The 12,452-nt window shown below is 39.5% G+C and overlaps 2 protein-coding genes across 3 annotated transcripts; one reads left to right on the top strand and one right to left on the bottom strand.

Annotated features, from left to right (window-relative positions):
* On the top strand, positions 1 to 4,746 carry LOC136832868 (endochitinase-like). Of its 2 annotated transcripts, none has more exons than XM_067094531.1 (11): positions 1 to 90; positions 303 to 408; positions 619 to 764; positions 1,228 to 1,378; positions 1,670 to 1,758; positions 2,065 to 2,180; positions 2,954 to 3,080; positions 3,496 to 3,657; positions 3,948 to 4,026; positions 4,211 to 4,361; positions 4,596 to 4,746. In XM_067094531.1, exons 2-11 carry the CDS (start codon positions 354 to 356, stop codon positions 4,672 to 4,674), a joined length of 1,155 nt encoding a protein of 384 aa, XP_066950632.1. In that variant the 5' UTR covers positions 1 to 90; positions 303 to 353; the 3' UTR covers positions 4,675 to 4,746. The 2 variants fall into 2 exon arrangements, with proteins under 2 accessions (XP_066950632.1, XP_066950633.1); XM_067094532.1 differs by having other exon boundaries at positions 2 to 90; positions 339 to 408.
* A 719-nt stretch (positions 4,747 to 5,465) lies between these two features.
* LOC136832867 (endochitinase-like) lies at positions 5,466 to 11,435 on the bottom strand. Its single transcript, XM_067094530.1, has 10 exons — positions 11,265 to 11,435; positions 10,738 to 10,892; positions 10,084 to 10,234; positions 9,322 to 9,410; positions 9,030 to 9,145; positions 8,588 to 8,714; positions 7,924 to 8,085; positions 7,658 to 7,736; positions 6,148 to 6,298; positions 5,466 to 5,634 (listed from the first exon to the last, which is right to left on the bottom strand). The coding sequence occupies exons 1-10, from the start codon at positions 11,332 to 11,334 to the stop codon at positions 5,574 to 5,576; spliced, it is 1,161 nt and encodes a 386-aa protein (XP_066950631.1). The 5' UTR covers positions 11,335 to 11,435; the 3' UTR covers positions 5,466 to 5,573.
* Positions 11,436 to 12,452: the final 1,017 nt, after the last annotated feature.

Below are 12,452 nucleotides of genomic sequence, written 5' to 3'. Positions count from 1 at the left end.
ATGAGATAAGATTCGGATGATTTCACACAACATAATTTTTGATTCAGTGTCTAATCTCAGAGTGCAGAAATCAGCTTTCTTCAGGCTGCGGTAAGAGGTTTGGTGTTTGTGGCTTACAAAGTACTAAAAGTAACGGAGTAATCAGAGTAATGTTTCTTTGATATGTCAAACATTAAATAACACCCAGTTTGAACATAAAAGACATTAGCCCTTCGTGATTTATAACATATATGTCATTGCAAACAGCCTAGCTTCTCAAATCTGATATTTACTAAAGGAAAATAAACTGACGTAATTCTCAGGCAATACATCGCTTTCAATTCTGATTCCCGTGACAGACGATCACAAGAAGAATGCTGGTGTTTCTAATAGTCGTGGCTTTGGCCTGTGGGGTAACTTCAGAAATAGGTAAGATCATTTAGATAATTCATTGCATTTATTACCATTAAAGTCCTGTCGATTTGCTGTAGATACCTTCAAAGCCCATAGACAAATTGCCCAAAGTAAGGAATGCTAGACCTATATGTGCTCATTACCTCTATAGAAATCCTCAAGGCTCACAGTTGATATAAGACCATTTTCTTTCACCATTTTACCATCTCTCTCTCTCTCTCTCAGAACGACCACCACGAAGAGTATGTTATTATACTCCCTCCGAAGCTCCCGCCATTGAAGATATACCAGGAGAGCTTTGCACAAACGTGCTCTACGCTTTTAGTCGAGTATCTGTGGACACATGGGAAATCGAGCCTGCCAACTATCAGGTAGGTTTGCCTTTATCAGATGTTAGTAAAAAAACGATAACTTTGAGAGAAGTCTTTCTCGATTAGGGCACTAAAACCAATCATTGCAAGGAAATACTTCGGTATACCGTAGTGTTTGATGATATTTATGCTTATTTACGTATTTAGGCCACAGGCCTTTGCTCAGTGACGTCAAGTTGAGAAAATGCAGTTGCATTTTGATGATACGTGATTATGTACTTCTGCCTTTCGTTACGACAATAAGTTTGGAATTGTAATCCAAGTTATGGGAGAGTCATTCTCTGTATATTAGCTTGGATGCAAGTAAGTCTATTGGTCTAGACGCAAGAATGCCCAATTGCACAGTATCTACGCCTCTCCACTTTCTGTTAGTGACAGGAAAAACATTTGCTTAAGAAGGTATCCAGATCTACCACAGAATTGTCATAACCATTTATTTTTAAAATTAACATTCTCCTTCAAGTTTGACATCGTAGAAGGAGGGTACAGGCGTTTCACAGCCCTGAAGGACAAGTACCCTGAGCTGAAAACTGACCTATCAATCAACGATGACAATATCGCCTACATGGCCAGGTACAAGCCCCGGAGAGAAGCCTTCATCAAGAGTGTCGTCGGTAAGGCTTTTGTCCGTCCGTCCGCACTTTTTCTGTCAGCCCTCAGATCTTAAAAACTACTGAGGCTAGAGAGCTGCAAAATGGTATGTTGATCATCCACCCTCCAGTCATCAAACATACCAGATTGGAGCCCTCTAGCGTCAGTAGTTTTTTTTTTTATTTAAGGTTAAAGTTAGCCTTGATCGTACTTCTGGCACCGCAATAAAGGACCCACTCATAAAGGACCTGATTAACAGCCTTCAATAAACTAATGGGATTATAAGTAATTTTTCATCTTCTTTTCTCTTCCAGATTTATTGAATACTTACGGATTTGATGGACTCGACATCGACTGGGAATTTCCCCTGTGGCCGATAGAAAGGGAGAATTACCCCGTTTTGGTAAGGAAGTTTCTCTCTTTCTCTTATAAAAAGTTTCTTATAAAAAAAGAGAAAATCTGACTAACATTAGGCGTGATTGGTGCTCGGTTGGGTGACCACATAAAAGGCAAGATGCCGTTGGCTCACATACCCAATGAACATGCTCTAGGCATGGCATGGGGCTTGCAACCTCATCCCCAAATAAGAATGATGAGAAATAGAGAGGTAACACATTCTGAACCTATATATACTGTATATACTTATTATCATACTTATTCATCCTTAGAGTCGAGTTTCCAAATTGCCAATTTCAATTATTCCCACAAGGTCAGTGAACTCAGAGCTGCTTTTGACGCCGAGGGCAAAGGATGGAACCTGACAACTGCTGTTCCTTCCTCCCCGATCCTGGCTGACGTGGGATTTGACATCCCGGCTCTTTGCAGGTTCGTGTGACACTGATTCCAGAGGGTAGCTTTAACCTCTTCTTCTTCTACTACTACTACTTCTTCTTCTTCCCCGATCCTGGCTGACGTTAGGATTTGACATCCCGGCTCTTTGCAGGTTCGTGTGACACTGATTCCAGAGGGTAGCTTTAACCTCTTCTTTACTACTTCTTCTTCTTCTTCTTCTTCCCGATCCTGGCTGACGTGGGATTTGACATCCCGGCTCTTTGCAGGTTCGATGAGACACTGATTCCAGAGGGTAGCTTTAACCTCTTCTTTACTACTTCTTCTTCTTCTTCCCCGATCCTGGCTGACGTGGGATTTGACATCCCGGCTCTTTGCAGGTTCGTGTGACACTGATTCCAGAGGGTAGCTTTAACCTCTTCTTTTACTACTTCTTCTTCCTCTTCCCCGATCCTGGCTGACGTGATTTGACATCCCGGCTCTTTGCAGGTTCGTGTGACACTGATTCCAGAGGGGTAGCTTTAACCTCTTCTTTTACTACTACTTCTTCTTCTTCCCCGATCCTGGCTGACGTGGGATTTGACATCCCGGCTCTTTGCAGGTTCGTGTGACACTGATTCCAGAGGGTAGCTTCAACCTCTTCTTCTTCTCGAGTTACTCCTAGTCTAGGTCGCTGATTTCAATGTATCTTTTCCAACAGCTCATTTCATAACTTGTTTTTTGAAACTGTTGATAAAGAAATGTTAGGAGACAAAAGTACAGTTCCTTTTTTCCTGCAAAGGAAAAAATGTCCTTTTTCTTTATTTCAGTGTGTTTGACGCCGTTCATTTCATGGGCTACGATCTCAGGTCGGCGGAGGAAGGCTTCACCGACGTCCACTCACCTTTGTACAGGAGGCCAAACCTCGACTTCTTCATTTTCTACGATTATAACGTGGTACGATAACATCCGCTCACTGGCGAATTCTCCTTGAATGGAAATGAATTCGTAGGCTGGACTTAGAATGCAATGAAGTGTTGAATATAATGAAGTGTTGCTAGAAATTTGTAGAGTGAATATAGAGGAGAAACGATCATGTGGATCAGTTTTTCCAAATTTTCTTTTTATCTGTTTAATTTATTTATTTTAATGATGCTTTACTAAAAATCTGTGGAGTAATTATAGAGAAGAAACGATAATGTGCGTCAGTTTTTCCAAGTTTTCGTTTTATCTTTTTAATTTAATTATTTTAATGACGTGTTACTACAAAGTTGCTGAGTAATTATAGAGGAGAGGCGATAATGTGTGTCAGTTTTTAAAACTTTTATTTTTCTGTTTTTATTTATTTACGTTTCTTTTTTTTTGGGGCCAGAATGACGGCATACTCAAGTGGGTCAAAGAGGGATGCCCTCGGCACAAACTCATCTTGGGCGTCCCTTTCTACGGGCGCAGCTTCACCCTGATCAAGCCGGAGAGACACGGCTTGCACGCCCTCTCCGAGATCAAATGGGGTGGCTGGTACGACTACGGCGAGGTAAGGTCGCCCTTGACAAGCGAGAGTACTCATTCACTATCATATTTCACTGTATACAGTGCAGTTTGTTTCATTGGTTTATGCAGTTTCTCATCACCGTCCCTTATCGTGATTGCATCATTTCACAGACCATTTGAGAAGTATGGAGGTTTTGAGGGCTATAGAACTGTTTACTGCATGTTAAACTTGCTTCTGAACTGGATTCACTGCAAGTTTGGTAATGAGCTTTTTTGACGTATCGTCAATCATATATTTTCTAAGCTTAACTGATAAGAATTACTTTTTTCCAGATGTGCAAGAGTTTCATTGATGATCCAGGATGGGGCTGGAGTTACGATAATGTAGGCCTAGTGCCCTACGCTTTTAGAGGTAAAGAATTGCAATGATTCTGTGATTGATAATGTACGTTAATACTACTACCATTACCATTCTTCCCATTCTTTTATTCAACCTTTTCTCGTTAATGGAAAATAAAAGCCAACAATGGAGAATAAACTTCCCAAAACGAAAGGAAAAAATTATATTATCACCTGACCCTCATTTCTTGCTTCAGACACCTTCTGGGTCGGATACGAAGACACGGACAGTCTGTCAATCAAGATGAACTACATCAGAGAAATGGGTTTTGGCGGCGCCATGAACTGGCAGCTGAACTGCGATGACTACAGTGGTTACTGTGGCCAAGGGAAGTGGCCACTGTTGAAGTAAGTTGCGAATCGATATGCCATTTTTAGCTCAGGTGAGCTGGTAGACTGCAGTGAGTTTGCAGGTCTTTGGAAGCTAACGTATTGAAGTGTAATGTGTTCATTTTCATTATTAACTTTGAAAATACCAAAGTGTGCAGTTATTATGTTATGCTAAAGCAGGTCATGAGCGTCAGAATATGTGTATTAACAAAATACTTCCGATTATCAGGTCATATCTTGTTATTTTTCCAGTGCCTTGAACGATGGACTCCAGAACTATACTGTGCCAGTTAATCTTTCTTCGGAAAAAGATGAAACTTACGATGGCTGAAAAAATGGCAACTCGGCCCCTTAATGAGAGAGAGAGAGAGAGAGAGAGAGAGAGAGAGAGAGAGAGAGAGAGAGAGAGAGAGAGAGAGGGCGAAGTACCCTACGTAGTGAAATAAATCTTGTGAATGACAAATAACTGAGTAATTTTTCTTCTCCTTTTCCAGTGTGTATCATAGTTTTTTATACTGAAATAGACATAACTGGACCGAAAAGCCCCCGAACTTGCAAGAAAGGGAGAGAAGAGGAGAATATTGAGATAAAAGAGGAATCCACCACAAATTCAGTTGCAGTTCCTCTTCTTGAAATATGGAGGCAAAAGTGGGACATGGGGAAAGAGAATTTCACAACTTAATAGACGCGCGCAGGACGCCAAACAATAACTGTGGTAAATGTGAGATTTGGTGTTACGTTGTATGCAATGTGGCGAATGTATCATGTATTTCGGTAAATGTGGATTATGTTATGAAGCAAATCTGAGTCTAAGTGTGAAAGAATGTGAAAAGTGCGAAGTAAATCATCACTCCGCTGATGAATTTCAGAGATAGGGAAAAATCAAGGACAGTGGAGACTAAATTATGCTCCGTAAGTAAACAGATTAGGGTTAAAAACCTGACTGGGTGGTGGGACCGGGCCACCCCCTTAGCGACGCCAAGGGCTTCTGCATGGCTATTCCCTATAATTGTAGGTTGTTTCAGTTTAATGTAGAAACGTGGATTTGGCAATAATCATGAATCTTACAGTGGCACTGCACGTCTGCCATAAAGCTTCTCACCCAAGGATAAGGAACGGAAAGACAAAGGAGGTATCTTTTTTATTATCAATTTATGAAACCCATCAATCAACAACCGATGCACTCTGGTACTTGTCGTGGAACTCTGCTGGGAGCCACGGTCTAGATACCTAGACCGTGCTGGGAACATTCACTGGGACCGTATAGTTTTCAAGACCATAGTTCAGCGTTCTGTAATGAGAGATGGAAATATATGGCTTCAATGACAAGAATATACTATAAATTACTCTCTGTACGTGTGTGGGCGCGCTTTGAGGATTGAGTTTAGTATAAGTAATAAGAGCACTGGTGTCAGCTGCTTTCCGCAAAGGAGGTTATGCTTTCATTTAGGGTTGTTTATCTGTTCGTTAGCAAGATTACGCAAAAAAATAAATAAATAAATAAATAAAATAAAGGAAATAAGCGTGAGATTTTACGAAAATGTTACCAAAGGTGGACCCTGCGTTGACAACAGGTGAATAGGTTTAGGGAGAGATAGGACTATAACTCTTGGAGGAGAAGGGAACTTTTGAAAGCTCGATTGCTCAGTCTTCGCGGAAGTTTGCAATCTCCAAACGATCTTTTTATCGTTATTACTTAGCTGCTGTTATTGTAGCCGTTTTATTATTTTGTTATCGTGCAGTTTTCTGTTGTCGTTATCGATAAAATTACCGATTACCAATAACATAGAGCTCTTGAACTCACCTGAGCAGTGGGTAAGTACCCTGTCCGCAGTAACCAGTGTAATCGTCAGTGTTGATTCTCCAGTTCATGGCCCCACCAAAACCCTGCTCCCGGATATAGTCCATCTTGATCATGAGACTGTCCGTGTCTTCGTAGCCAATCCATAACAGATCTGAGAAGAACAGGTGAAATGTACACTCGCCGAAAGAAGCTAAGTAACAGTTTTCTTAAATAATCAGACGTCCTTTTTAATAATGCCACACCTGGCACCTCTAGAAATGGGGCGGAACTTACGAGTCATCCTGTTCGTTGCTTGCTAGACTAACTTTAACTTTGTTGCTTGCTAGACTTCCTATAACTTTCAGCCATAGAGATTCTATAGAAGTTCTATAATCATCGATACTTGAATGCAGTAATGGCCTCTACAGTGTATCATTCGTTCAATTTGTTTTCATAACGACAGTTCAGAGTAGAATATCAATCATCCTTCTTTAAAACCTGACTAATTACTGATGTTATGACACGTGAAATAAAATTTATGCGTAATTGGAAACGCGATCTTAAATATGAGAGAAAATGTTTTAAAATTTGGGCAATATTATGATGAAAGAGTACACGCAGCAGTACTTATGCTAAAAACCGTGTTTACATGGCCTAATTTTTCTATACCTTTTACCATCTTGTAGTACTAAAATTCATAGAAAATAATCGAAGTCTAGTATTTTCTAGCTTGCATGAACGGGAGTGACTTCAGTTTTGTCATTTTCCATCAATATTGTGCAAAGTTTGTTACTAATATGTTAACGGCTGCTAGAAAAATTACCAGAGTTACACCTTCTGAAGTCAGTTAGGAAGTGTTTACAACGTTAAGAGTTAGGAAAGACACCGTTGTAAAAATTTTTCAAAAATATGTTTTTTAACGTCTTCTTGACCCATACACCTGTGCGATATCCCACGGCAATACTGATAACTGTTTTTTTGAACATGATGATTAGGTACTCAGGACGAAATGATAACCTTCTGTTAATTACATAAAAAGCCAGTGGGTCATTTTCACCATTCAAAAATGATTGTTTCACTATTAAAGGGAAAGCGTTTATAACCCTCTGCTAATCATAATTGTTGTGTTCTCTCACTCATCCCCAGCGTTAAGAATCGTACGTTTATTATTGGTATAAAAGAGCATGACAGATACTACGTACGCTTCCTAATACTCTTTTTCATATCTTTAATCAGAACTGATGCTTTTTTTGTCTTTTCCGTTTTTAGAAAGATATCTTATTCGACTCTTCTTCTTCTTCTTTTTTTAACGTGCTTGTTTTCCCATTTGTATGGGGTAAGCACGATGCCTTCTTTTTGAAGGACTTTGATTTGGCTTTTGGGGTAGACTGTAGTCTCGATCGGTTGCTCTGCCTGACAAGGACAAACCATGGGCGTAAGTTTATGCAATGCGCACGCGCGTGAGTAGGCATATAAACACACACACACTGCAAGAAGCAATTAGTAATTGTGACGAGAATTTCGCTATTACCTTTGTACGCCCAAGGTACCAAACCGACGTCATCGTATTCCCGCACCCAGCCCGGTTCGTCTAGGAAGCCTTTGCAAATCTGGAAATAAGCAAGTGATGAAGCTTCATGGAATTTGCCCATTTGTTTTTTATACTGTTTTACTTTCTGCGAGATCCTTGACAATGAACGTATTATGATATGAACGAATATACCCACTGAAGAAATCTCTAATGTTCGTGGGCAATGCTCCCATCACTAGGCCTAACAAACCTTATCAGTCTTATACCTCGTTGTAGTTGACCCAACCGGCGTTGCCGAATTTCGCCGGGGCATGGAGGTTGTGCCAAGATGGATTCAGGAGGGTGAAAGATCGCCCGTAGAAGGGTACGCCCAACATCAGCTTGTGTCGTGGGCACCCGCCATTGACCCATTTCATTATGCAGTCATTCTGTTGCAGGAGAGTTTGTGGTTTATCGGAAAGTTGTTCCAAATGTGGTTTATCGGAAAGTTGTTCCAAATGTGGTTTATCGGAAAGTATTGCCAAATGTGTGGTTTATCGAAAAGTTGTTCCAAATGTGGTTTATTGGAAAAATTGTTTCAAATGTGGTTTATCGGAAACTAGTTCCAAATGTGGTTTATCGAAAATTAGTTCCAAATGTGGTTTATCGGAAAGTAGTTCCAAATGTGGTTTATCGAAAATTAGTTCCAAATGTGGTTCATCGAAAAGAATATTTTAAATAATATGTATTTTAAATAATAGGTATAGTGTATGTCTGATGATTGGAGGGTGGATGATCAACATACCAATTTGCAGCCCTCTAGCCTCAGAAGTTTTTAATAACTGTAGGCGGACGGACAGACAAAGCAGGCATAATGGACTTTTCTTATACAGTAAGAAGCTCAAGCGATACCTGGACTGTACCTGTATAGAAAATGGGAAAACATCTTACCACATTGCTGTAGTAATAAATGAAGTAATCAAGCTTCGGTCTCCTGTACAAGAGAGAGTGGACGTCGGTGAAGCCTTCCTTTTCGCTCCTCAGGTCATAACCCATGAAATTCACGGAATCCAGAGATCTGTACCGGAGCAGAAAGCGTTTTTTTTAAAAAAGATATCACTTAAATCATAATCTTGGCCAAGAAATTCATTTTCAGAATCCATAGGTTAAATTTAATTTAAGTTCTTGTTTTATAACCCTTGAGAGAGAGAGAGAGAGAGAGAGAGAGAGAGAGAGAGAGCAAAGACTCACTTGCAGAGCGCTGGCACATCAAATAGCCTATGGCTGTCAAGTAGATGTCTATCAATTCTTGAAAGACTTTTATAACCTGCATTTAATTCGTTCCCGAGAGAGAGAGAGAGAGAGAGAGAGAGAGAGAGAGAGAGACACTCACTCGCAGAGAGCTGGCACATCATAGCCTATGGCTGTCAAGTAGATGTCGGAAGGTACCGCTATACTCAGATTCCAGCCGCGTCCCTCTGCATCAAAAGCTGCTCTCAGTTCGTCGATCTCGAAAAAAGAAGAGCAAATGAGTTATCGGATGAGGAGATTATCTTGTGTCATTGCTACCCATGAAAGTATACTAAATGCAGTTCCCACGGAGAAAACTGTAGACCTAAATATACGTAATGCATAATTACATTTAAAAGGAAATGGAAGCTATCTGTGACGCCACGATTACCTACCATGGCGGGATAATTTTGCCTTTCGATTGGCAGCAACGGAAACTCCCAGTCTATATCGAAACCGTCAAATCTACATTCAGATAACAGCTCTGGAATGGAGGATGTCATGAGAGTTGATGGTTGCCGTGTTTTCAGTAAAACAAAATAAGTAAGTGCATAAACAGATAAATAAATAAAAATAAAAATAAATTACATAACACCAAATAATAGGTATCCGATTGGTCTATGATTCCGAAGCAATTAGGTACTAGGGACGAAGCAGCACTTACCATAGCGTGATTGTGTAATTCATTACTTACTCCGTTATTGAGCGTATTGGGACACTCTTCAAGAAAGTGGAAATATATAGATATTTCCAGAAACATCGACTAAACATTATTACGAACCAAAGGGCCCAAAATCAATGACTTATTTTCGTTTTCCTTTGTAATGCTTTATGTTCCTCATCTTCTCGCTCTTCCCAGCTGCTCTCTCTCTCTCTCTCTCTCTCTCTCTCTCTCTCTCTCTCTCTTGATTTTCACTCCTCTTTTTGATTTTCACTATCTCTCTCAACTGACAAACTTGTAGTCTCTCTCCCATTCCATTTTTGATTTTCACTATCTCTCTCATCTGACAAACTGATAATTCTCTCTACCCTTCCCCTTTTCTTCATTCTTCTCTCTCTCTCTCTCTCTCTCTCTCTCTCTCTCAACTGACAAACTGATGACCCCTCGAAAACAAGATTAGCAATGCAGCGCACCAGGTGCGTCTATCTATACTCACTGACAACACTCGTGACAAACTTGTCTCTCCTTTCCTTGTACCTGATCAGGTACTTGAAGTTTTCGTGGCCAAACGACAGATCAGTTTTCAGGTGAGGGAACTTCTCCTTGAGACCCGTGAATCTCGTGTAGCCTCCCTCTTCGATGTCGAACTGTAATCATAAATTATCATTTCTCCAGTTGTTGATTGTTATTTGATGACGTCAGCTAAAGTTTATAAAAGACCAAGCAAAGTAGATGATGAGGGTAACTAATGAGTTATGTCTTGTTTTTCAATTGGATTTGTTAGCTGAAAAAGCTTAGAATAAAGGTTTTCCTAACTGTCTTCAAGAGATGTTTTACAATTTCTTGGTTTAAGTTCATTTCAGTATTTTTACTTGGCTAACAATTTTCTGTAGGCTATTATTTTGAATATTATTTATCATTGCTGGTGTTTCCATTTCCCGTCCAAGGTTGTTTGTCAAAATAAATAGGCCCTGGGATTATTTCCTAAGAACAAAATAATTCTCTGTATGTCTACCCCTTTATACTATTGTCTCAACTGTCCTATTACATCTTTACCATACAGTTCATGTCCATATATATATAAAACTACTTCAAAGCATCCCATTGAGGTACGTACCGCTTGAGTTTCAGATCTTCTCCATCATCTTACCTTATAGTTTCCTGGTATGATTTCCCATGTGTCCGTGTTCAACGAGCTGAAACTGTAGAGTATGTTCGTGCAAAGGTCACCTGGAATGTCCTCGATATCGGGGTTTCCTGGCGTGTAGTAACACACAATACGGGGAGGGCGTCCTTCTGAAATCTCTGTAATTAAGAAAAAAGTTATGGCGAGATTATTCAAACTACGGGATGTTCAGCCATGCCAACAAAATGCACTTGTGGTTAGGTCTATATGGGAGAAGCTATATGGCGAGAATTGTTTGCCTGAGTAAAGCATGTCACAAACACTTATCGTAAGCAGAGAACGAACCTCTGGCAAGTGGTAGATAATTGTATGAACACTGGTTGGTTAGAAGTTTCACCGTACTTTGGAAGCATCCTCAGAGATGAGGAACAATCCTCAAACAATAGGAATTTAGAGCCAGCTGGTATTTCCATAAAAATGCAAGAATTTTAAACATTTATAAACAATCCCAGACAGATACTGCCATTTACAACGGATATAACTAGTCTTACCTTTCGGGGTCTGAGAAGCAGAGCCGTGCATCAAAACTAGGCCTAGAAGGAGGCAAACGAGCCTACCCATTTTCCAGAGGAATTCAGTTACTACGATACAACTTGCAGGTTATAACTCCTGCCTTCTAGAAGACTCATATCAAACTCAGACCTTGGAGATTCTTCTTCTTAAAGAAAAAAAAATTATATAACTGTTCCCACGTTCTTTAAGAGCATTCTATTTCTATCATTCGACCTAGGGAAGGGTGAGAGAATTCGCCTATTTTTTTTTTTTTTACTCTTATCATACCTTGAAGAACATTTTTGATAAACAACACTTGAAGAGCCATTGCTTTTAACCAGAAGTCTTGACAGGACCTCAAAAAATCGATGTTGTTCTAAACCATATATATTTTAAGTACACGTACATTTATAGTGGGGCGTATAAGAAATAAAAAAAAAAATTACATAACATATTTTTGGAGAATTGGAAATGTAGAGTCAGGTACTTTAATTTCAATTCAATGATTGTTTTTCTTTCGTTAAAAATGATTGAACTAACTTATTAATGTAGTTATATTAGCTTACTTAAGCGTATTTAAATGGTGGTGCACAGTAAATCTGATGTATGTACGCAGCCATGAATATGCGTTCACATAACACAAAGTATCGTCCCACAATTGTCTATAAAATGGAAGATAGGACAGAATCACCTTATGGCATTTTAAACATTTACTTCACGGTAATTTCTGAAGCGCTCAGAATCGTGTCATTCTAGAGGCAGTTAAAAAATAAAAGCAGTTCGGAACAAGACATATTTCAGATAACCTCAGATTCAGCATTCATTTCAGAAAAAGAAATTTAATTGTCTGAAATACTTTTAGACACTACAAGCCTCTCTGTGAAAGACCTAATCAGTAATTTCCCTGCTTTTTGAGTTCCAAAAACTGTGTTGAATTCCACCCAGTGCTATGAAAAAAAGAATGAGAGTGTAATGGAATATGAGATGACAATAAGCCAGATATGTGTATTGATACAGACGAATAAAAATTGAAAAACATAAGAGTAAATGAAAGACGATGAAAGACGTAAAGAGGAAATTATTTTAAGTGAGAGCTGATTAAGAAAGGAGAGAGGATTTAGTACTATAACATTTAGCCCATTCAGAAGGCTACTGAGGACAGTAATCCGAATTTTGACGCACCATCC

This window comes from Macrobrachium rosenbergii, chromosome 50 (genome assembly GCF_040412425.1).
Source record: "Macrobrachium rosenbergii isolate ZJJX-2024 chromosome 50, ASM4041242v1, whole genome shotgun sequence".
NCBI classification, from domain to species: domain Eukaryota; kingdom Metazoa; phylum Arthropoda; class Malacostraca; order Decapoda; family Palaemonidae; genus Macrobrachium; species Macrobrachium rosenbergii.
This window is presented reverse-complemented; position numbering and strand designations above follow the sequence as displayed.

Coding starts and splice junctions, on each gene's coding strand:
- LOC136832868 (XM_067094531.1), top strand. CDS start 354: ATGCTGGTGTTTCTAATAGTCGTGGCTTTGGCCTGTGGGGTAACTTCA. Junction 1,759..2,064: donor GGGAGAATTACCCCGTTTTG/GTAAGGAAGTTT, acceptor TATTCCCACAAG/GTCAGTGAACTCAGAGCTGC. Junction 4,362..4,595: donor GGGAAGTGGCCACTGTTGAA/GTAAGTTGCGAA, acceptor TTATTTTTCCAG/TGCCTTGAACGATGGACTCC.
- LOC136832867 (XM_067094530.1), bottom strand. CDS start 11,334: ATGGGTAGGCTCGTTTGCCTCCTTCTAGGCCTAGTTTTGATGCACGGC. Junction 9,411..10,083: donor GTTTGTCACGAGTGTTGTCA/GTGAGTATAGAT, acceptor CCTCCATTCCAG/AGCTGTTATCTGAATGTAGA. Junction 5,635..6,147: donor GGTACTTACCCACTGCTCAG/GTGAGTTCAAGA, acceptor CTCTCATTACAG/AACGCTGAACTATGGTCTTG.